General features: G+C 42.2%; 1 protein-coding gene across 1 annotated transcript in view; it reads left to right on the top strand.

Annotated features, from left to right (window-relative positions):
- The window catches only part of pik3r3b (phosphoinositide-3-kinase, regulatory subunit 3b (gamma)), a 497,548-nt gene that overhangs the window by 275,684 nt on the left and 197,129 nt on the right, over nt 1–24,735 (top strand). The window contains exon 6 of the mRNA XM_055641708.1: nt 21,789–21,990. Within this exon, the coding sequence (XP_055497683.1) occupies nt 21,789–21,990 (202 nt within the window). The remainder of the gene's footprint in view (nt 1–21,788; nt 21,991–24,735) is intronic.

Raw genomic sequence — 24,735 nt, 5'->3', positions numbered from 1 at the left:
TTTGAGTAGGGGTCCATCTGGGCCAGAGATTATACACACAGGTTTTAACCTCGTGAAGGATAAGGTCATTCGAAGCAGCAGCTGGTTGAGTTTAAAGTTCATTGTGAGTTTCCATTGTAGAGCACACATCATTGATAATCACTGCAAGGAAAGCAGTGGGGAGTAAGTAATGTTCCAACCATGACAAACCATGTTGGATCAAGGGTGAGTCTTTGCGTTCTAATTAATCCATACTTGCTGAGATAGGCTTAATGCCCATTCATCATCTGCCAGTTTACCAATGAGCTGCTGGTGACCTAAGGACTTTAAGTGCTTGTATTATTATAAATACTTCAATGAGATATAGATCCATCAACAGCCTTTGTCAGCAAAGCTATCGTGAAAAGGTTCTGTATATCCAACAGAGGAAAATATACACACCCTTATATATAATATATATATACCCTTATGTGTATATATATAAATATATATATATATATATATATATATATATATACACACACATCCAGGAAGGAACTGCAGATGCTGGTGTAAACCGAAGATAGACACAAAAAGCTGGAGTAACTCAGTGGGACAGGCAGCATCTCTGGAGAGAAAGAATGGGTGACGGTTCAGGTCAAGACCCTTCTTTAGACATCACCCATTCATTCTATCCAGAGTCCCACTAAGTTACTCCAGCTTTCTGTGTGTGTCTCTCTCTCCCTCTATATATATATGTGTGTATGTGTGTGTGTGTGGGTGTGGGTGTGTGTGTGTGTGTGTGTGTGTGTGTGTGTGTGTGTGTGTGTGTGTGTGTGTATATATATATATACCCGAGAGCATGTTATGGTTCCCTTTGCATTGTTGCTAACTTTTATTTCCAATTTTTTTTCCATTGAATCCATATTAAAATATTTTATCAGTTTCAGTGCACAGCCTAAAATATTTTGTGAAACACATGATCAAGGGGTTTATTCCAAACCAACACTGGGTAGCAGGCAATCAGCTGCTGTGAAGCATTGTTCATTGTTCTTTTTGCTGCAGATGGGCTTTCGTTGCTTCCTTTCCCAGCCACAGTATATTCCCTATTCATCTCACAGCATTTCTGAATGTACTGATTTTGTTTTCATTTTTCTCCCTCAGACAGGGGGGATATTTCTATTGTCCCCTTTGCTGGAGGTCGGTTGCCACACATACTTGGGCAATACTATCATTCATGTACAGTGTTTTTCTGCAAATAGACACCACGTCTTTAAGCTTTAGTTTGCCTTTGGTGTCCAATATCTGGTCGTACAATATGCCAGGATTCCCACCTCAACAACGTTGCTCTCCCATCTTTCTCGAACTAAACTCCAGTCATAAAATCTTTCTCTGTTCTAAGTTTGCAATTTCCCTTAATTTTCTTACTTGGTGTCCACAGTAGAGGGTGATGGGGGTTACCTTTTATAGGTCATCGAACCCTGTGGGGCAGATCTACATGGGAGTGGTGGCCGCTACAAACAGATATAGATTACATTAAAGTGTTATTAACAGTCCCCAACCCAATTACAAAGCACTCCATTACAATGTTTCTACAGAAGCTTCTGGAAGGTAGTCAATTAATCAAATAATGCAACATTCTCCCGGGGGGTATAAACAATTCAAACAAGGCTTCACACTTCAGCCAATCATCAAATAGTAATACAAACACCTTGCAACATTATTAACAGTATTTACAACCCTCCTGCAGCCAGTCAATCCTGCTAATGCATCCGTAACACCTTTGAGCTCTTCTACAGAGTCCTCATACATTTTAACAATAGAGAGGACATCTGGATATTTCCTTGTCTTGCATATCAATCTAGGGTCCAGACTAGCTGGCGCCAATCCACAGCCTGCAGCTTTTCACAGACAGAAGCCCAGTCGGTCTTGCAGATGCAAAGGTCCTCCATTTTATATATCTCTATTTTGACCAATATTAACAGTGTGAGCAAGCATACACAAAGCGATCATCTCGCCAAACACTTGTGCTCGGTCCTCCCAGGCCTGCTGGATCTCCAGTTGCTAACCATTTTAACTCCTTTCCCCATTCCCATATTGACCTTTATATCCTGGGTCTGGGAGAAGGCTGGACAAAGGGATTGAGGAGGAAAAAGAGATCTTCTGTAATAAAAATAGATCTTCTGTAATAAAATGATAGAGCAGACTCGATGGGACAAATGGCCTAATTCTGCTCCTATGTATTTTAGCCTTATGGCCTGTGCCATTGCCAGAGTGATGCCACACACAAACTTCAGGATGGCACCACAAATTCTGTTTGGGTAGCTTGCAACACAACAGTGTGAATGTTGAATTCTCCAAATTTAGGTAATTTTGTAACATATTTTGGGATGTAGTCGGATAAATGGAATCCAGAACATCCATTGCCCTTCAGTGAAATCAGTTTAATGTTTGAGCAAGGAATGACGCAAAATAATTTGTGCCTGTCAGGCATGGATTAAAGAAATCTATTTGCAATGACAGCATTGAGTAGTTTTATCAATTAGACATTGTGTTTCTTCATGATTGAGTAAATACAGCATAATTTTTCTATCCATTAAAGGAGAGATAAGAAACTTGCCCACAAAATCATTAGGTACCAACTTGGGGCAAAACACTAACTGCTGGAGGTTCTCTGCAGGTCAAGCAGCATCTGCAGTGGGAAATGGACAGATGATGTTTTGGTCCACTACCTTTTTTCAGACTGAAGGGAGAGGGGGAGGAGAGATGAGGGAAGTGGAGGGAGAGAAAATTAGAACAGAGAAATGAGGTGGGTCAAACCTGGCAAGTGATAAATGGAGGAGACAAAATCGACTGTCAGTATCTGTAACTCAGGTTGGCCTGCTAAACACTTTAACTCCCCCTCCCATTCTCATACTGACCTTTCTGTCCTGGGCCTCCTCCACTGTCAGAGTGAGACCCAATGCAAATTGGAGGAACAGCATTTCATATTTCGCTTGAGCAGCTCATAACCTAGCGGTATGAATATTGATTTCTCCAACTCCAAGTAACCCTTGCTTTCCCGCTCACACCGTCCCTCCCCATCCTAGTTCTCCATCTAGTTCTACTGTCATCCTGATTAAATATTACTGATTGTACTGTATGTCACGTTGTCACAATCCACTCCAACAATGAACCATTCCACATTTCCTTATCATCTACATCTGCTTTTATCTGTCGTTTACACACCTTACCCTTCCATATCTCCAGACTCCCTCTCCCCTGACTCGGCCTGAAGAAGGGTCTCGAACAGAAACGTCACCCATTCCTTCTCTCCAGAGATGTTGCCTAGCCCGCTGAGTTACTTCAGCATTTTGTGTCATCTTAAGTGATAAGCGACTGGCCTTGTATTCACTGGAATTAAGGATGAGAGGGTATCTTATGGAAACATAAAATTCTTAATGGATTGGACAAGCTAGATGCAGGAAAAATGTTCCCGCTGTTGGGGGATTCTAGAACCAGGGGTCACAGTTTAAGAATAAGGGGTAGGCTATTTAGGACTGAGATGAGGAAAAAGTTTTTCACCCAGAGAGCTGTGAATCTGTGGAATTCTCTGCCACAAAAGGCAGTGGAGGCCGATTTACTGGATGCTTTCAAGAGAGAGTTAGATTTAGCTCTTAGGGTTAACGGAATCAAGGGATATAGGGAGAAAGCAGGAACGTGGTACTGATTGTGGATGATCAGCCATGATCACATTTAATGGCGGCGCAGGCTCGTAGGGCTGAATGGCCTTCTCCTGCACCTATTGTCTATGTATTTATGTCTATGTATCTATGTATAAGTGGATACAGGTAGATAGACACAAAATGCTAGAGTAACTCATCAGGACAGGCAGGATCTCTGGAGCGAAGAAATCGGTGACGTTTTGGGTCGTGACCCATCTTTAGAGGGATTGGTTGGCAGATGGGTGGAGTAAGTGACAAAGGCTCGAGGCGAAAAGGAGACAAAAGGGTGTTAGATAAGGACAGTGGGAGGAATGAAATGTAAAGCTGGAGGGAGGGATATGGGTGGAAGAGGCAGTGCCAGATTTAGATGAAGAGAGGCCCTAGGCTCTTCAACTTGTGAGGCCATCCCCAAAACAAGAGGAAGATGGTCCACCAGATTGACACTGATTTGCAGCCGAGCGTGGCCAATGAGATAAGGGGCTGGAAAGCTGCCCTTTTATTTATTTATTTATTGCCAGTGTTGAGTTATCGGCTTAAAATACTATTATTCTGAAATGGAGGGCAAGGGAAATGACTGAAGGGATGTTTAGAGACTACAGTGCGTTGTGACAGCCTATGTAAGAAAGGCCTATGACAGTGTCAAAATTATTATACACCTTGCATGGCTCTCACTTAACTTTTTTTCTCTGTTGTCAGCCGGGCAACTTTGGCAGCTTTTTAAGTTGCCAAATGACAGTTGAGGTGGTCATTTAAGACGGCTTGCATGACGTGTGCGATAATATGCTCGGACAAAGTGTGTAGTTACCAGTCGGAATCATGCTCAATGAAGCATTCACATATTATTTCTGCTTTAAATATAATCACAAACTAAACATATTCACCAATCAAGACATGATATATGCAGCAATGACATGCAGCAAAATTATCATACAGTATCTCAACTCTTATTACATGTTGCAATGAATGCAATTTTTATTATTTCTTTCCACCTCCAAACAAAAATGTGGTTGGATTATTCAGCATATGATCAACCTCGGTGAAAGCAAGCGCAGGCTTGGCGATTGCTTCGCACAACACCTCCACTCTGTTTGCAATAACCAACCTGATCTCCCAGTGGCTCAGCACTTCAACTCCCCCTCCCATTCCAAATCCGATCTTTCTGTCCTGGGCCTCCTCCATGGCCAGAGTGAGGCCCACCGCATATTGGAGGAGCAGCACCTCTTATTTGCTTGGGTAGTTTACACCCCAGTGGTATGAACATTTGCTTCTTTAATTTCAGGTAGCCCTTGCTTTCTCCTTCCCTTCCCTCCCATTCCCAGCTCTCCCACAGCCTACTGTCTCCGCCTCTTCCTTTCTTTTTCGTGACGCCCTCCCCGACATCAATCTGAAGAAGGGTCTTGACCCGAAACGTCGCCTATTCCTTTGCTCCATCGATGCTGCCTCACCCGCTGATTTTCCCCAGCTTTTTTGTCTACCAATGGGATCCCACCACTGGCCATATCTTCCCATCTCCTCCCCTGTCGGCTTTCTGCAGAGGCCGCTGCCTCCGTAACTCCCTGGTCAATTCGTCCCTTCCCACCAAACCACCCCCTCTCCCGGCACTTTCTCTTGCAACCGCAGGAAATGCTACACTAGTCACTTTACCTCCCACCTTGACTCCATTCAATGACCCAAGCAGTCTATCCAGGTGCGGCAGAGGTTCACCTGCACCTCCTCCAACCTCATCTATTGCATCCGTTGCTCTAGGTGTCAGCTGTTCTACATCGGTGAGACCAAGCGTAGGCTTGGCAATCACTTCGCCCAACACCTCTGCTCGGTTCGCAATAAGCAACCTGATCTCCCGGTGGCTCAGCACTTCAACTATTTCCTATAGATATACGCTCCATGGATGCTGCCTCACCCGTTGAGTTTCTCCAGCATTTTTGTCACCCATTCACGCAAGTTCTGTTATCCCACTTTCCTCAACCACTCCCTACACATTAGGGGCAATTTTACAGAGACAAGTTAACCTACAAAGCCAATGTGTTTTTGGGATGTGGGAGGAAACCCACATGCTTACAGGGAGAATGTGCAAATTCAACACAGACTGTGCCCAAGGACAGGATCCAGAGGAGATCTCTGGCGTGTGAGGCAGCAAGTCTACCATTTTCAGTCTTAAATCTCCAAGTGACGCTATGTCCCCCTTTACAGCTGCTGTATGTTTTAATTAAGTTCAAGACTATGGGGCAGTACATTGGCCATAAAGTTGCTGCCTAAAAGTGCTGTCTGTATGGAGTTTGCTCCTTTTCCCTTTGCTTGCATGGTTTTTCTCCGGGTGCTCTTGTTTCCTTCCACATTCCAAAGGTGTGCAGGAACCTATTTCAGACCCAACCCAAAACTTAATATTTTCCTTTTGTCCAGAGATTCTGTCTGACCTGTTGAATTACTCCAGCTTTTTCTGTCTATCTTCAGTTTAAACCAGCATCTGCAGTTCCTTCCGACACACACGATACTATACGATAGAACTTTATAAATCCCAGGAGGGAAATTGTGTGTGTATGTGTGTGTGTGTGTGTATAGATATATATATATAGACACACACATACATATATATATATTTATATAGTTATATATTCATATATAAGTATACACCGTTTTGTTTTCTCCGTTTTGTTTTCTCGTTTATAACATTGTTTACAGAGTACTATGTTTACATATTCTGTTGTGCTGCTGCAAGTAAGGATTTCATTGTTCTAACTGGGACGTGAGAGAATAAAACACTCTTGACTCTTGACTTACGTCGCTAATGTGTGGGATAGAACTAGTGTACGGGTGATCGGCGGTTAGCTTGGACTCGGTGGGCCGAAGGGCCTGTTTCCATGCTGTATCTTTAAATTAAACTAAAAACAATAAAACCAGAGGGAGAGTCTCTACCCGAAACGTCACCTAATTTCTTCTATCCAGAGTTGCTGGCTGCTCCATGGAGTTTCCCCGCACAATTAAAGCATGGAATTGGCGGCGCCTTGTGGTAGCGGCTACCTGCAGTCCGTCTGTCTTTTTTTCTTTCTTTTGTCTTGTTAGGAGTATGTTTATGGTTTTATTTTAGCTGTGTTTATGTGTGTGGGGCGGGGGGGGGGGGGGGGGGGATGGGGGGCGGTGGGATGGGGGGCGGGTGGGGTAAACTTTTTAATCTCTTCCCTGAAAGGGGGACGCGACTTTTCCCTTGTCGTGTCTCCATTGTCGTTGGACCTAACACCGTGGAGCTGGCAGCCTAAAACCGGGATCGACCTGAGGGCTCCAGCCATAGAGCTTGTGGACTCACCATCGTGGAGCTGGCTGACTTTGGAGCTGTGGCGGCGCTGCGGTTGTGGCTGTGACCCGACTTAGGAGCTTCAGCCGCAGGCCCTGTGGACGGTAAAATCGGGAGCTCGCAAGTCCCTGGTGGGAGACCGTTTTTCGCAGCTCCCGCAACGGCAACTTCTCCTGCCTAAATCGAGGGTTTGAATCAGCAGGGCCTTACATCGCCCAGCGTGGCTTAACCGGTCGCGGGACTTACCATCGCCCGCCGGGTGTTCTAACATTGGGAGCCCTGGCCGCCTCGATGTTGCAGCTTGGCTGCCTGACAGCGGGAGAAGAATAAAGGACAGTGAAGAGATAAGACTTTTGCCTTCCATCACAGTGAGGAGGTGTTTGGTGATTCGCTGTGATGGATGTTTATGTGGGATTGTGTTAATTGTACGTTTTGATCTATTTTTGCTGTTATGACTGCAGGAGCGAAATTTTGTTCAAACCTTGCTTGTTTGAATGACAATAAAGGGCAATTGAATTGAATTGAATTGAATAGTCTTCACCCTACCATTGTTACCTAACCAGACACAGCTAAATTTAAGGTAGCTCTTTTTTCCCCACCTTTTTTTGCTTAAGTCCAAGTCAAGAGTCAAGAGAGTTTTATTCTCATGTGTCCCAGATAAGACAATGAAATTCTTGCTTGATGCAGCACCACAGAATATGTAAACATAATACAGAACAGGAGATAAAAGTTCAGTGTGTTTATATACCATAGACCATACATATACACAATAAATGAACAGATAAAATGCAATAGGCTGTTATTGTTCAGAGTTTGGAGTTTGGTGATGGACCCTCAACCACCTCCTGTTTAAATTCCATTTAGAATATTTTTGGAGGACCAGGAAACCAGAAGCAATTTACTCCCAGGAGTTACTCCAGCTCCAGGGACTGATTCTGCATTGGTTTTCAGCGGTCGTGGTGAGGCGGCGACCGGACAGCAATGGCGGCCATATCTCCCACAATTCAAAGCAAAGGAGAAAGTGCCCAGCGCCGACCAGTTGCTGTGGCAGTGCGCATGTACAGGACGGCCGATGATGTGCTGGCCGTGTTTGTGCGCATGTGCAGTTGGAGGATGTGCTGGCCATAGTAGTGCTCATGTGCAAAGCGGCCGGCCATGATGAGGAGAGAGCGGAGACCCAGCGGCCCGGACACGGATACGGATGGCGGGTGGAGACAGAGTGACAGAGAGAGAGATAGAGAGGGGGGCCCGCTCAGAGTTGAACGGCAGGTGTCCTGGGTGCTAGCCAAGCCGGGCAAAATGACACAACTTTTAGGTTGCCCGGCAGGACATTAGGTGGTCATTGGCACCCGGGCAACCGTTAATTTCGAGTTCTGCCTTGGCTGGAGGCCCCCTAGATTTTGAGGCCCTAGGCTTCAGCCTACGAAGCCTAGAGGTAAATCTGGCTCTGGGAAGAGGACAGGAGTGAGGGGAAAGAATGGGAAAGAGTTCTCCAACTTAGAGCATGTTGCCAGCTTGCCAACCTGTGATGAAGCTGTTAATCATAATCCTTCAGCTGCAAGAACAACGGAAGGATGATGTGGGATCTGCAGATTCTGCCTAAGGCAAAGTAAGACACTTAGTGGAAGAATGGGTAGAAACAAGGAACTGCTGATGCAGGTTTACAGAAAATAAAAAGACACATGGTGCTGTAGTAATTTAATGGGTCAGGCAGCATTCCTTGTATTTTAGAACATCTTCACATTAGCCATTCTTTGAGGAGATTTCACAGTGGTGCAGTCAAAATGTAGAAACAAGAAACTGCAGAAGCTAGTTTCCAAAAAATAAAAAGGCACAGGGTGCTGTAGTAACTTAGTGGGTCAGGCTGCATCCCTGAAGAACACAGTGGATGGGTAATTTGCTAGATGGCATGTTCCTTATGCTGCAAATGTTGGGCTTTTGTGTGCTCCTGAGGAATGAACTTAAGGTACTTGCTGCCTTCCCGAATGCTTTCCGTTTTAAATAAACTTGAACCAGGGATCCCCATGAGTCAGTGGGATGTTATATTTTTCTAAGAAAGCTTTTGACAACCTCTTTGAAATGTATCATCTGTCAACCTGGTGATCTATTTACAGGCTAGAGCTCAGAATAGAGTGTCTGTTTCAACAGTCTGGTGTCGGCATATGAACAAGATGACCTGTTCATCAGAAACAATGAGGTATATTTAGGACCTCGTTGTTGTGGACCTTGACTCGGGAAAGGACATGGACATTGATGTTCACTTCTATTGCATATAGATTTGGTGGACTTTGTGGAGATAGTAATGGCTGTACATCTAAACGCTTTCCAGTAACCTTTACAGCTCAAGAGGGCAAGGTAGAGTGGATGGTACAATGGTACAGCTGTCATAGCTGATGCCTCTCAGCTCCAGCAATCTGAGTTCTATCCACGCAGGTCACGGGGAGGACGTACATACTCCGTACAGACAGCACCCATTGTCAGTATTAAACCTGGGTCTCTGGCGCTGTAAGGCAGCAATACCGCTGTGCCACCGTGCAGCTTTGCCTTAGTTATCTGAAATTATTTTTGATATATGAAAATAATGTTCTTCCTTTGTTGTATTGTATATCTTTATTGTCATTTCCTGAGTATTCACATACTCAGAGGAAACAAAAAAAAACGTTGCTCAACCAGTGTCCATTCAGTGTGCATGCAAAAAATAAATAGAAATAAAAATACATAATCATGAACAAATGGTACTAAACATTTAACGCTGTTCCGATCGGCAGCGGCACGGCAGTGGTTCTGCTGCAGTGTGTCCAGGTTGGTGGTTGGTGCTCAACACTTTGGCAGCAAAGTCCACTATCTGAAATTATCCCGCTGGTTTTTTTGATATATGAGAAAATAATGTTCTTCTTTTTGTTCTCATTATTCTGCATTTTGTATACACATAGCATTTTGTATACACATAGCTGCTTGTCAGGTAGAAAGAATTTGGTTTCCAAGCTATTTGGATATTTTAAGGTGTTGAATGCAAAACCCACTAATTGATAGGAATCATCTGCATTACACACTACAATGAAGAAGATTAGCAATCTGAAATGATAGCTATCCATTCCTCCACATGTACTCTTAACCTGCTAAGTTACATCAGCAATTTGAGTTTTACTCAGGATTGTGGCATCTGCAGTTTCAAATAACTCCATTTTACATACTGGGCAATTGGTTTCATTTCAGTACAGTCTGCGCTCATTACCATTATTGTACATTGTGTTTAAGAAGGAACTGCAGATGCTGGAAAATCGAAGGTAGACAAAAGTGCTGGAGAAACTCAGCGGGTTCAGCAGCATCTATGCAGCGAAGGAAATAGGCAATGTTATCATTATCAGCAAAGGAAATATGAAACATGTACCATTATTGTACACCCTTGTAACATATGCATATGTAGAGTTCACGTTTTAAAACTTTGAGAACATATGGAAATGCAGATTCTGGAATCTTGAGTGAAACTAAAAATGTTAAAGTAACAGCTGGCCAGGCAGCATTGGAGGAGTGAGATATAAGAGACGGCAGATGGTGATTTACAAAAAATTACACAAACTACTGGAGTAGTTCAGCAGGTGAGGCAGCATCTCTGGAGAACAAGGTCAGGTAGCCACAGGAAATGTAACAACTGTCACTATACCTCTTCTCCCTCACATCGATTCAGGGAACCCAGCAGTCGTTCCAAGTGAGTTAGAGGTTCATGCGCCCCTCCCCATACCTCATATGCTGCATCCAATGTTCTCGATGTGTCCTTTACAGCAACGGGACCAAGCATTGATCCAGTGACCATTTCACTGAACACTCACACTCAATCCACCAGGGCCTGCTGGATCTCCCGGTTGTAAATTATTGTAACTGCTCTCCCATTTTCATACTGATCTTTCAGTCATGGTCCTTCTCCGATGGCAGAGCACCTTCTTACTGTATGTTCCGCTTTTGGTAGCTTACAACCCAACAGTATGAACTCTTAATTCCCTAATTTTAGGTAACTCCCCTACAAACTACCGTCTTATTTTCATTTTATCCCCCTCTCTTCATTGTGCCCCACTTGGAATTCCCTTCCCACTCTCTCATTTCTCCCCTTCCCACTCTCCTTCCACCTACATCCATCCTCAGACTTTATGATTCACACCTCTTCTATCCTTTTTGTGTTTGTCTTTTTATCTCTGGTCTTTGTCCAACTATCTGCCCATCAAAATGGCCCCTCAACTGTATCCATCTGTTCCTTGCTGTTTTTTGTCCTACCCCTCCACTCCCAGTTTTGTTCCCTCCACCCCACCATAATCAGTCTGACGAAGGGTCCAGACCTGAAATGTCATCTATCCATGTTCTCCAGAGATGCTGCCTGACCCACTGAATTACTCTAGCGCTTTGTGTTTTACTTTAAAACATTGCCTGTTATGTGACTGGAAACAATCAACAGAGAAACTATAGCTGAGTGCCTGTACAGCTATTCCACCATCAAGTATCTATCTTCAAATATTCTTGCCCAGCGGGTCGATTTGCTTTGCTTTAAAGGTGTGCAGATTTGCTTGAATCAATTATCTGGGAGATTGCCTTCAGGTAATTGAAATCTGTATCAAGGGTAAACTGAAGCTAAGAATGATCACATCTGGTGTTTCAATTGAGAAAAACCAAGCACATGTACGAATTTGAACCAGATTAAATGGAACTATGGTCTTGTAATAGTAGTGAGGTGTGTTGCTTTTTGGAAGTGAGTGTGGGATGGATGCTGAGATGGTAAGCGAGACTAAGAAATTGTCCCAACAATGTTCTCATTTGTTCTCATTCTCAATGCAATGGCTCACATCAAGCAAGCTTGCTACTGAAAAAGTGCTAATCTATCAGACGAATCAAAACCTGGTCAATATACATCACTTTTACTGCAGCAGCAAGCTTATCCCAAATTCAGACATTGCACACTACAAAGACATACAAGTTTTTGTAGATTAACTGGCTTGGTATAAAAATGTTAAATTGTTCCCAATGTGTGTAGGGTAGTGTTAATGTGCAGGGATCGCTGGTCAGTGCAGACTCGGTGCGTGAAGTGCCTGTTTCTGCGCCGTATCTCTGAAGTAAGGTAAAGTAAAGCTACAAAACATGCTTGTGCATGCAAATCTTCAGTACCTAGTAATTGACTGACTCACTGAAGCATATTATACCTGTCTCCACTATACGCCAACAATAAAGGTTAATAACAAGACTCTGGGAAAACAAACTGCGTCCCATATCCAGGAACCACCTCGCAATGAAGCCAGATATCGATGATGAAGTTCACCATTGCCTTCAGAGCATGAGCACAGTCAGCAGTAATCCTTGTCTCTGAGAGATGTCTGTGCTCTATGCTATGTCCAGCTCTGTGATCTGTGCTACCTCCAGCTCGGTGCTCTGTGCTATTTCCAAGCATGCATGATTTACCACCATGTGCTGTCTCTGCAAAATTCTTCAAATTCACTGGCAAAGCAAATGAACCGATAATAACTTTAACCATCCCAACATCCCCAGCATTAAGGTTTATAATTGCAATCAGTCTCTCGAGTGAACTGGCCTGATCGTGTGCATGTCTGACGCCTGAAAAATACATTGTCGAGCTCCATAATGGAGCTTTGGTCCACATTGGAGATTGAATTCGGCAAATGGTCAAACACAAAGGGTAGGGCTTAGCAAATGCAAGCGATTGAAGGGTCTTCTCAAAACTGTCTTCATTTAAGGGAATTGCTGGCTCAGAAAGGTGAAGGAGTGTCTGGATGTCTAAGAAACTCCAGTTCATTCAGGAGGAATGAGGAGAAGCCCAGCATGTCCCAGCATGTCCCAGCATAAGCCCAGCTTAATGATGTTTCCACTTGTGGGAGAGTCTAGGACTAGAGGTTATAGCCTCAGAATTAAAGGATGTTCCTTTCGGAAGGAGATGAGGAGGATTTTCTGAAGTCAGAGGGTGGTGAATCTGTGGAATTCTTTGCCACAGAGGGCTGTGGAGGCAAAGTCAGTGGATATATTTAAGGCAGGGATAGATAGATTCTTGATTAGTATGGGTGTCCGAGGTTATGGGGAGAAGGCAGGAGAATGGAGTTAAGAGGGAGAGATAGATCAGCCATGATTGAATGGCAAAGTAGACTTGATGGGCCGAAAGGCCTAATTCTACTCCTAACAATTATGATATGTGGCAGAAAGAATGTACCTCCCAGTTTACCCACCGAACTGCCTTTCCCATTAAACACATCCAACCCCACCTGTGGCAGAGTCCATGGATCACACATTGGCCTCATCAGCAACCTCAGAACCCGTAGAACTGGAATGAAACCAAGTTATCCTCGATCCTGAGGGATTATCTAATGAGAACGAGAAAATAACTTGGATCCCTTTTCAATGCAGGATTTAGAAACATAGAAAATTGGTGCAGGAGGAGGCCATTTGGCCCTTCGAAGATGCAAAAAATAAATTTTGAATGCAAAGAAAAAAGCAGAGTCGAGTCAAACCGATGTTACATACATCTTTCAGTGCCGTCTTAAAAAGCTGTCCCATAATAACAGGTCAGTTCCTAGTACTTAAAATTGTCTACATTCTAATGTAGTGTAGATTCCCCGGCAGCCAGAACAACACAAAACAGCTGCTCATACACAAGCTTGCACATGTGTATTTATTTTTAACAGTGCATCTGGTCACTGTTCGTTCCCAACTGGCATCATGGAACAGAGTTCAGAAAGCAACCAGAAGACATAGCTCCCTCGGACAGTAAGTCTGGTTTCCAATTGTGTCAGCACTGTGGATGCCATTACAGCTGGAGATGTCTGCCCTGTGCATATGAAGTTCAGAGGTAGAAGGATTTGCATCATTACAATGGCAAGTTATTATGACACAAAAGTAGGTTAGAAGTCACATCATTCAAATGTTACGCATTATGCACACAGCTGACCAAGCCTTTAATTAAGTAAATATATTAAAGCTAAATTAACCCTGTTCTTAAAGTAATTGTATGGTACATCTTGTACCAATAACTATGCCTTTACATAAATGCAAAATAAATTTCATTACATGAATATAAAGGGACATAAATACAAGAAGAAAAACAAAATATGCAAAAGAAGGCTCTTTTACACCAAGATTGTGATTTTAATTAATGAAGATTTATTTGGATGAATGCATGAAGGAAAAGGATAGGTGGGGTGGGAACAAGGTAGGCAAACAAGCTTAAAACTGTCTTCTTAGGTAGAGCATTTTGAAAAATCATTAAATTATTACAGCACAAAAGGCCATTTTCCAATCACATCCAAGCTAAATCCTTGTGGAACAAACTATTTCATCCAACTCTTCTTAATACACTAAGGTGATTGAATCCATGTATGTGATTGTCTCGACTTTCATGAAAACCTTGTGCATATGCAAGAATAATTTACAGAAAATGCCTTCTTCCACACTACTATTTCTGTCTCTGCCTCACTCCATCTGCTGTTGCAAGCCTCTTCCCAGTCTTTATCATTTCTACTCCAAGCAAACCTCCTATTTTCATTAGTTAAGGTGTTCTAGATTTTTGCCTAATATTAACCTGTAATGTTCTGTGAACTCATCATCCCTGCATCTGCTTCCACTTCCTCCATCACTCAAATAAAAAGATTGCATTCTCATGGACTAAGTCCGTCATGGTTTATCTCTTCCTTTCTATGAAATCTCCAATCCTACAATCATTGCTTACCATTCCTTCCATCCACCATTGGCAATCCATCAGCATCCTAATAACCTGATGGTTCTCTGACTTAAGTTTCATAATATTCTGTCCTTTGGGACAGCTCTAAAGTGTCTGTAGTGTCAGGGGGCCTCTGTATACATGTGCATGAATCCTTTAAGGTGGCAAAACATGTTTAAAGGGCAATTAATAAAACAAAGATAGTCACAAAAGGCTGGAGTTACAGCGGAACAGGCAGCATCTATGAAGGGAAGGAATGGGTGACGTTTTGGGTCAAGAACCTTCTTCAGACTAGTTAGGGAAAAGGGAAACGAGAGATGTAGACAATTATGTAGAGAGATAAAGAACAATGAATGAACAATAATCAAAAAAGTAACAATGATAAAGGAAACAGGCCATTGTTAGTCAGAGAGCAGGGAGAATCACAGAGGGGAGCAGAGAGAGAGGATGTTGCTGAACTCTCATCGGCGAGAGGAGGAGAACTTCCTCAAAGTAAACATACCTTGAGCAGATTTCGCAGTGGAACATGTTGCCGAACTCTCTCCGACTCTCGCTGCTCCCCCTATATGATTCCTACTGCTTTCTGACTAACAATGGCCTGTTTCCTTTATCATCATTACTTTTTTTGCATATCTTCCATTCATTGTTCTTTATCTCTCTACATCATCGTCTATATCTCTCGTTTCCCGTTTCCCTAACTTGTCTGAAAAAGGGTCTGGACCCGAAACGTCACCCACTCCTTTTCTCGAGGGATGCTGCTTGTCCCAGCTATTTGTGTCTATCTTCATATGGGAACCTGGACTTCTTAACTGAAGACAGATGTAAAAAGCACGGTGCGGTGGTGAAGCCATATGGCATGCTTGCCTTCATAGGTTGGGACATAAAATGTAAGAGTTGGGATGTTTATGTTGCAACTTTACAATACACTTGTTAGGCCATGCTCAAATAAGCGAGTTTGGTAACTCGATAAATGCAAGGAATCTGTGGGATTTGTCAAAGGTCATTAGGGATTTAAAAAAGTGAACGCAGCGCTGTTTAAACTGTGAGCACGTTTTCGGTCTGAGTTTTCATCTTCTTTGAATCTTATGTTGGTTAATGCTGACCCAAATTACAACGATATGACACTGGATGATTTTCTGCGACGGAAAGTCGAAGCTTTGACGCATTTTTTAGTGGACAGGGAGTTGAAAAAGATGGGACGATAAGACAAACGTGCTGCTCTTGCTCACGCTGCATCGTACATGAAGGAGCCTGTGCCACCGACTGCCGGTGAAGAAAAACGTAGTCATGCTGATCAATACAAGGAACTCTTGAAATGTGGAGAAAAAATTCTTCCCGATCCCATGAGCGAACTGAAAGATGGGTGGCTTGGAGAATCGAAAGGACTAAACTGCTGGCCTCCCACATCCATCGTCGAGCTGTCAAATCATCTTGCCAGTTATATTGAGGCTAACCTCAAAATCAGCTACTTCACTGAGGTCTCAATATAACAGAAAATTAGAATGTCAAATACTGATTACAATTATCCAATGTAATGGGAATTAGAAGAGACATGATTAGTCAGGAGACTCGTGACTAAGTATTGCACTACACAACTTTACTTACACATGTACACGCAGAACTCATTCAGAAGTCAACAAACGTGCACACAGCCCGTGGCTATGGATGAGTATAGTAAGATGTGAAAACCCCAAAAATACTTTTCATATTATCTATTGATAGTTTTAGAAATCACACATTTCATTTCATTCTCCCCACCCCCCCAAAACAAAACAATAAAAAATGGTTGTTATTCATCATCACGATCTCGCTCATTCACCAAAGCACAAAGCAACAAATGAACCATAAATACACCTAGTTAATAAAGCAGTATTTTTTTACCTCGAAGAAGCAAAACTGGAAAATACGTATGAAAAGCTGGTCCGTACACACACAGTATAGCTCAGCTGGCGAGAATGTTTATCCCCGAATGACCCATGACCTGGGCATGCGCAGTTGTAATACTGAACTCGCTTATGACCATGTGCAGTTCAGGTTGTTATAGAATAGGAAGGAGGTGATTGTGCTGGAAAGAGATTTACCAGCGATTTATCTGGATTTGTAGATTTAAGTTAAGGGAATGATTGGATAGGAGCAAAGGAAGGATGACCGAAAAGAAGTATTTAATTTTTATAAGAGGCATAAATAAGAAAGATGGTTAAAATCTCTTTCACCTGGTAGGGGTATCAAAAACACGAGGGCAAAACTTTAAGATGAAAGGTAATTATTTTTGCACAGAGTGGTTGATATCTGGAGCATGCTGCCAGGGAAGGTAATAGAAACAAATACAATGATTATGTTTAAGAGACAATATAACGCTTAAATAGACAAGGCCTGGAAGGATACAATCCACATGCAACCAAGTGGGAGTTGAGTAAATGGGCACAAAATTCGATATGGACATAATGAAAAAAAGGGCCTGTTTCTGAGCTGTAGGACTATGAATTTAAAAGTAGGGAAGTTCCATTGCATCAATTTAAAACACTGGACAATTGTATCACAACTGTCGTCAGCATGGTTTAGGAAGGATGTGAAAGTCTTCGAAAGGATGCAAATTAGTCCAAGGAAGAGAGGTATCAACCATAAAGTTAGCCTGCAGAAGCTGGCTTTGGATCTCCTTTAAAGAAGGTTGAGATGGCTATTTTCTATAAGGCCAATAAAGGGAATCAGCTCCAGTAACAGGTGGTTCTCAGATCAGGGCGCACAGATTTGATAAGTGAGGCAAAAGATGATAGGAAACTCTGTTTTTCATTCAGCAAGTAGGATACCAGTGGGCTGCTGTAGACGGTGGACTGAATGTCTTCTTTCTGTGCCAATCTTGGAACAGGTTTAAAATTCCATCGAGGTCTCACTGTCTGGAATTTCCTTTCAAGGTAGAAAAACTTGCATGAAAATAGCATCTTTCACATTCCTTTCACCTCACAGCCAGTGAAGTACTTGTAAAATAATTGATGTATGGTAGAAAATGTGGCAGCCAATCTGTACACAGCAAAGCTCCCATTAAAATGAGATACCAACCGGATAACCTGTTTTAACTATACACTCGTAGAAACATCCACATTGAAACAGGCCAAACAAAAATGTGGTTACTCTATTTATTTTCTATTATTCCATTTTTTCTACTAAAGTACGTTATTGGAGTGAAGCCAATGGTTCATATTTTGATTTGAAATTGATTGAAGGAAATGTTGGCCACAACACCAGGGATCAAGATAGTCCAAAAACCCATCTAAAGTGCCATCTAAATCACTATGTTGCTCTATCACCTCTCAAGATCAAGACTGTTTATTTGTCATATGAACTAGAACATTTAAATTCTTAATCATCCCATCAAGAAACAACACAACTTGATTTGGCAACTGGTTTGCCCAAGAATGGCAAAGTTGTGGATGCAGTTCATCATGCAAATTAGTCTCTGCTTCACCCCGTCTGTCGATTCCATCTACACTTCACGCTGTCTGTGGAAAGCAGCCGAAGGCACATTTTGTGTCTGTCTTTGGTATAAACCAGCATCTGAAGTTACTTCCTACACATACTGATGGACCACTTACCATTGGTTATTCCCCTTGACCCTCTCTCATAGGGCAGAATATACAAAAGCTTGAAACCACATGCCATCAGACATCTGAAGAAGGGTCTCGAACGAAACGTCACCCATTCCTTCCCTGCAGCGATGCTGCCTGTCCCACTGTGTTACTCCAGGAACAGTGTTTGCAGTTCCTTCATAACCCTTCAGCCCACTGATCATTGATCACCAGTTCACTCTAGTTCCATGTTATTCCACTTTCGCATCCACTCCCTATATGCTCGGGGCAAAACATACCGGTTATTTATTGTAAAAACCTGCACATATTTAGCATGTGGGATGGCACCAGAGTACCCAGGGAGGAAATCCATACGGTCACAGGGAGAATGTGCAAACTCCAAAATAGACAGCAGCCAAGGTCAGGGTGAAACTTGAGTTTCTGCCATATAAGCCAGTAGTTCTACCAGCTGCACCACTATCATCCCCTGTTTTGAATGAATAATAGTTGAGCCTCCACAGCCTTCCGGGTAAAAAATTCCAAAAGGACATCATACTCTGCAGGAAGACATTTCTCATCATCTCAGTCTTAAATAACTAAACCCTTATTCTCAAACTAAACACCTTGACCTAGTCTATTTAGCCAGGAGAAATGTCCTCCCTGTTTCTAATATTTTATAAGAAGCTTCTAAAGAATGTTATAAGCTTCAAAGAGACACCTTCTTGTCCTCGGAATGTTGGAGCATGCAGGTTTAATTTAAACAGTCCTTCCTTATAGATCAAACCCACCATCCCTGGAACAAGCCTAGTGAATCTTCACTGCACTTTCACGAGGATATGTATGTCCTTTCTTAGATGGGGAGATCAAAGCTATACACAATACTCTATGGGTGGTCTATAAGATTGCAATAAGCCGACTTTACTCATTTAATCAAACTCCCTCATAACAAAGGCTAAAATCATTTATCCTCCTAATTGCTTGCTGCACCTGCACGTTGCCCTTTGGTAATTTGTGTGCAAACACGAACCGGTTCCTTTGAGCATCGGTACGACCCAATCTCTCATTATTTAACAAATGCTCTGCTTTCCTGTTTAGTTCATCAAGGTGGATGACCATGCAATTTTTCACATTATATTCCATCTGCCATGTTCTCAAAGATTCAATCCATACCCCCTTGAAGCCTCTTTACATCCTCCCGTGCTTACAATCCCACCTGCTTTAGTCTGTCCACTGCTTATTTCTGTGAAATAAGTGGATCATATCAGCTAAGTTACAATTTTAAGGCAATGCTTACGCATCACACACAGTCTATGTTCTACCTCTTCTGACACTTGGAATGATGAAGTTAAGCATTAAAGCACTAACTAATTTGTATATTTGAACTGAACAAACTTGCATCTTTATAACTTAAATCCAGGTTTTGTAATGAAATATTTGTGGGGTGCATTATCTCAGGAATCTCTAGTATTTAACAGAGTGGAACTGTGTCAACTTCACTTCATTAACATTGGTTCCCCTCTAAGAATCAACATCTACAGTATTTTTTAGGGTTTAATACATGTTGATACCTTAGAAATGCCAGATTTGCCATTTTGAAATATCTGGGAAAATGGTTAAATTTGTTAAGTACAGCTTTCACTGGAAGTCTGTTTGTTTACTCTCTTTAATTAATGTGTTTGTTTTTTATAACCTAAGTTGTAGATTCATAGATTATAAATTCAATCTGTTCAGTAAATCTTAGGAGAATGATATGTTGGCATGTAATGTATTTTGGTGGAAAGAATTTGCATTTAATTTCTATATATCACTATTGTTCACCTGGATACTGGGCAGGTTAAATAAAGTCCATGTAAGATCACAGAGAAGCGAATAGAATGTCCAATGTCAAATGCAAAACATGATTAAACTTAAGAATTAAATTATGGAAAATGTCAAAGGTGTGATATATTGTGAAATATGTAGGAATTCAAATGACTTCTGCAGAACCCAGAAGCTTTTAATTTATACCTGAATCTCGTTTGATACCGAAACCCAAATTACATTCAATGAGATGAATGACTGAATTCTGTAATCTGCAAAATGAGGTGATGTTTGCTGGAGTGGCAATAGGAATCCTTCAACCAATACAAACAACTTATAGATGGCCTTACCAGACAGTGGGAAACACTGGACCGCCTGTAGTGAAATGAGGCTGGAAAAATTACTGAAATGCTAGTTGTAGAAAACATTATGACTTAACCATAATTCAATTAGTTTTAAAAATGGACCATGCTACCACCAGCTTACACTTAGTTGTGCAAACTATATGTATGATCAACCTAAAAGTCACTACTGCAACTTTGAATTGTTTAGAATCTAAAGGGTAATTTGGCAGACACATAGCACAGATAAGTGTTCGGCACGGACTTGAAGAGCCGAGATGGCCTGTTTTCCGTGCTGTAATTGTTATATAGTTATATATGGTTATACAGATTGGAGTTGTAGAAACAAAGAACTGCAGATGCTGATTAATACATAAACGGACACAGAGTGAAGTCTGAAGATGGGTCTCGATCCGAAACATCACCTATCCATGTTCTCCAGAGATGCTGCCTGACCTGCTGAGTTGTTCCAGCACTTTGCATCCACAGATGGAGTTGTTTGGCATAGCATCACCAGCCACTCCAATGTGGTCATGCCATTTTCTATGTTTTAGGGTAGATCATTTAATACTCTATATTTTAAAAAGGTCACATGCAAGAATTGTTAAGCAGCACTTGCTTAAAGCTTTAATTTCACAAATATAATTACATATCATCCTCTCTCTGTGTAGAAGGGAGGTAGCATACTAGGAAACATCCATAAACTAGTGAAGCAATCACTCATCCCATGAGAAAACAGTCTGGGGATAAAAATCAGAGCCATAATGATATCTCAAGCCAACTGATCCAAAGTTAGGAGGGAAATAATAAAAAATTACAATGATTCAAAAGTCTTCAAATGTTATTCTTGCACAGCAGTGTCATAGTTAACGGAGTGGAGAATTGCAATAGAAATTACATAATTGAAGGTAATGTTTCATGAATTCTGAAGATGACTAATTAAAAAGGAATGAGTTGGTGTTAATGGATTGTTCAGAATCAGTTCTCATTCAGAAAACTGCACAACCCATGACAGATAGCAGAAGCAGAGATGGCGGGAAGTATGTTATTTTATTATTATTTTGGCCCCTATTGCCAGGTTTGGCAACACCATACCTCATTTCACATGGCCAGTGGTCAGCAACAGTTCTGCTCCGAGTCCATTGGCAGCGGCAGTATGTAGTTAAAGAGCATGACCCTGAACCACATTTTACCTGTTTTTAAATCTCCTATTTTATCTGTTTACCTGCCTTAAGTTTACCTGCTGATGTTAAGTTTCTTTTGCGAGCATTTCTTTATTCAGATTTACTCTCTGAGAAAACATGACCGATTTATAGTGTATCAATGCACAAGTGTGGTACACAACACACAATCAAGAGCCTGGGTTACTGGGTAACCTGGGTTAATACTGGAACTGGTCCTTAACATCATCCAATCTCTTTTATTCAGAAACCCAGAACCTTGATGAGTGCGTTCATCAAATCAGAAGGATTGTGGAATCTCCCAGCATGCCTCTGCCACACTGCCTTATTCTGCAGAGCCTGGTGAAGCACTTCTGTAAGGTGTGTCAATATGAAGGCACAAATCACCTCACACCACGGCTCCTGGGCGAGATCTTCAGTGATGTCTTATTCAGTCATTCACTATTAAGGTAACTAATATATTAAAAAAAAACACAAGGAGTTGATTATTTTTCTTGTTATTTGTTAACGTGTGAATCTGATTTCACCCATCAATCCCCTGAACATGTCAAACAATATGACTTTCGGAAAGCATGTGTTTAACCCAGCATTCATGTAAGGAAAATTCTGAGTAATGGATAAAATAAAAACTAGATCCTTATGGCCCTAACCATCTGACTATGTCCAGACAATGAAACAAGGTGTTGGTTACATGCCGTTTATTGAGATCATCGCATTTTAATTGGAGGCAGTTCTTGGAACTTGCTACATCATCCAACACGCCACTTTTCTTTGACATCCTAAAAATATTCATGCCCTCTTGACACGGAGGGTGTCGTAAAGAAAGCACCAGAGCCTGGTGACTCTTTGTTGTTCCCAGAGGAGGGAGGGTCTGCATCTGATACAATCATGTAGTAAATTCTCACCATATTGATGCCTTTGGAGGTTTGTGAAAATATTAAGGGAGAAAGTTCAAGGAAGGATGTTTATGGAAGTTCTGAGTCAATAATGGAACTAGAAATAACAGTGATGATATATTACCGGCTGGGCTCTATTCATATACGAGGTAGAAACATGATCTGTTTTTGTCTTGTGTCACACAAATTGATAATGTGCCATTCTACCTTGTTTTGAAATAGTTTATAAGAACGGTTCCTCATAGTTCTGTATTTTTAGTTGATTATTTTAATTGTAAGAAGGAAGACAAATGGACACAACCTTCACTTTAAGCAGTCTTAAGTTATTTTTTGATTTACTGATTGGGATAGTTCAGTATTGACGTTGCTGGTTAAGAGGCCTGAAAGGTAAGGCAGATGAACTTGGGACCTGGAGAGATACATGGAACTTAGGATACAGTTGTTACTATTGAAACGTGGCTGAGAGAGGCACAGGACTCGCAACTCAACATTCAGAGATACAAATGTGACAAGAGGGATAGAGGTGGAGGTAAGATAGGAGTGGAAGTTGTATTTTTGTTTAGGAAGAACATCACAGAGGATATTAGAGAGGATATTTGTGGAGTAAATGTCCAGTGAGGCTACCAAGTAAAAAAATAGGGTGATCACATTGATGGAATTGTACTATAGACCCTATATACCCACACCAGTCAGCGGGAATTGGAAGAGAAAATATATAGGTGGATCACAGATGCTATAAGAAGAATATAGTTATAAGAGTGGGAAATGTTAGCTTTCCAAATAATGACTGGGATGGTCATAGTGCTAGGGTTTGGATGGTGTGGAATTTGTGAAGTGTGCTCAGGAAAGCTTTCCTGAATAATATGTAGATGAGACAAAATTCAACCTCCTTTTGGGGAATAAGATAGCATCGGTGTCTGAAGTGTTCATGGGGAAACACTTTGGAACCAGTGCCCATAATTCTATTAGTTTTTAATTAATTATGGAACAGGATAGGACTGGTCCACTGACTGGTCCATAATTGGGGCACCAATTTTGATGGTATTAGTCAGGAACTTTCGAAGGTTTATTGGAAGTAAAGAAATGTCTGGTAAGTAGGAGGCTTTTAAAAGTAAGATAAGGAGAGTTCAGTGCCAGCATGTTCTTGTTAGACTGAAGGTCAAGGCTGCTATGAGTTAGGAACCCTGGATGACAAGAGATATTGATGCCTTGGTCAAAAGGAGGTATACCTCAGGGACAGGCAGTTGGCATTAAATTAATCCCTGGAGGAGTACAGGAAATGTAGGAGCATACTTAAGGGGAAAATCAGGAGGGCAAAAGGCAGGGCTGCCAACTCTCACGTATTGAGCATGAGACTCATGCATTTCACCAAATTCTCACTCTCATGCTGATCTCAAATTTCTCACGCTCATGAGAAAGTCTGTGATCAACGAGAATTTCAAAACTCATATCAACTGCATGGGCCACGGGTGTTGGAGAACCGGGTCTGAGGGAGGGATGGAAGCAGAAGTAGCGGCGGTGTCAGATGCGGACGGGGAGCCTGGGCTAGCGAGTGTTTTCCGGGTTGGCGAGTGTTTGCCGGGCTGACAAGTGATTGCCAGGCTGGCGAGTCGCTCGCTGCAGCTCCGGCCATGGAGCAGCATCAGTACAAAGGTCCCGGGCCGTCAGGGGCGTCGGATGTATTGCGCCGCTACCGTGAGAGTCTCTGTGCCGAATTCGCCCAGGTGACCACTACGGATCAGGTTGTGGCTCGGTGCATCCTGGAGGACAACCAGTGGCTGTTGCCAGTACCAAGCACTGAGTAGAAACAGTGGAAGATAGTGGCCTTCAAATGAGGGTGGTTGGAGAAAGTATCCTGCTTGCCTGCTAGATTTGCACTTACTGTAACTACAGGAAAAATGTTCTGTGCACTGTGCACTACTGGTTGTTCCATACACCCACCACCCTTTGTGTGGAAAAAGTTACCTCTTAAAAAGTTACCTCTTAAAAATACTTCAAACAAAAAACATTGAAATCATACTTCTACAATGCACTAAAACATGATTTTAATACATCAAATTTCAAAAAATCCCTACTGTGGGAAGTGGACACCCCCCTCCCCCACTCGGTTGCTCACTCCCTCGTCGGGTACCCCCAAGGCCAGTGATCAGTGATCGTTCAGCCTCCCCACTTTCAAAAATGCCCCGTGGCCCCTAGTTCAGACAGAGAGCACTGCCAGAAGTGAGTGGGGAACTGAGGCCAGTTGTCCATGATGTCTAGATCCCAATGCTCAGCACTTTGTGTTTCGGATTTGGGTAA

The sequence above is a fragment of the Leucoraja erinacea genome, chromosome 10, assembly GCF_028641065.1.
Source record: "Leucoraja erinacea ecotype New England chromosome 10, Leri_hhj_1, whole genome shotgun sequence".
Classification (NCBI taxonomy): domain Eukaryota; kingdom Metazoa; phylum Chordata; class Chondrichthyes; order Rajiformes; family Rajidae; genus Leucoraja; species Leucoraja erinaceus.
Note: the sequence above shows the minus strand (reverse complement) of the source record. Positions and strands in the feature narration are given on the sequence as shown.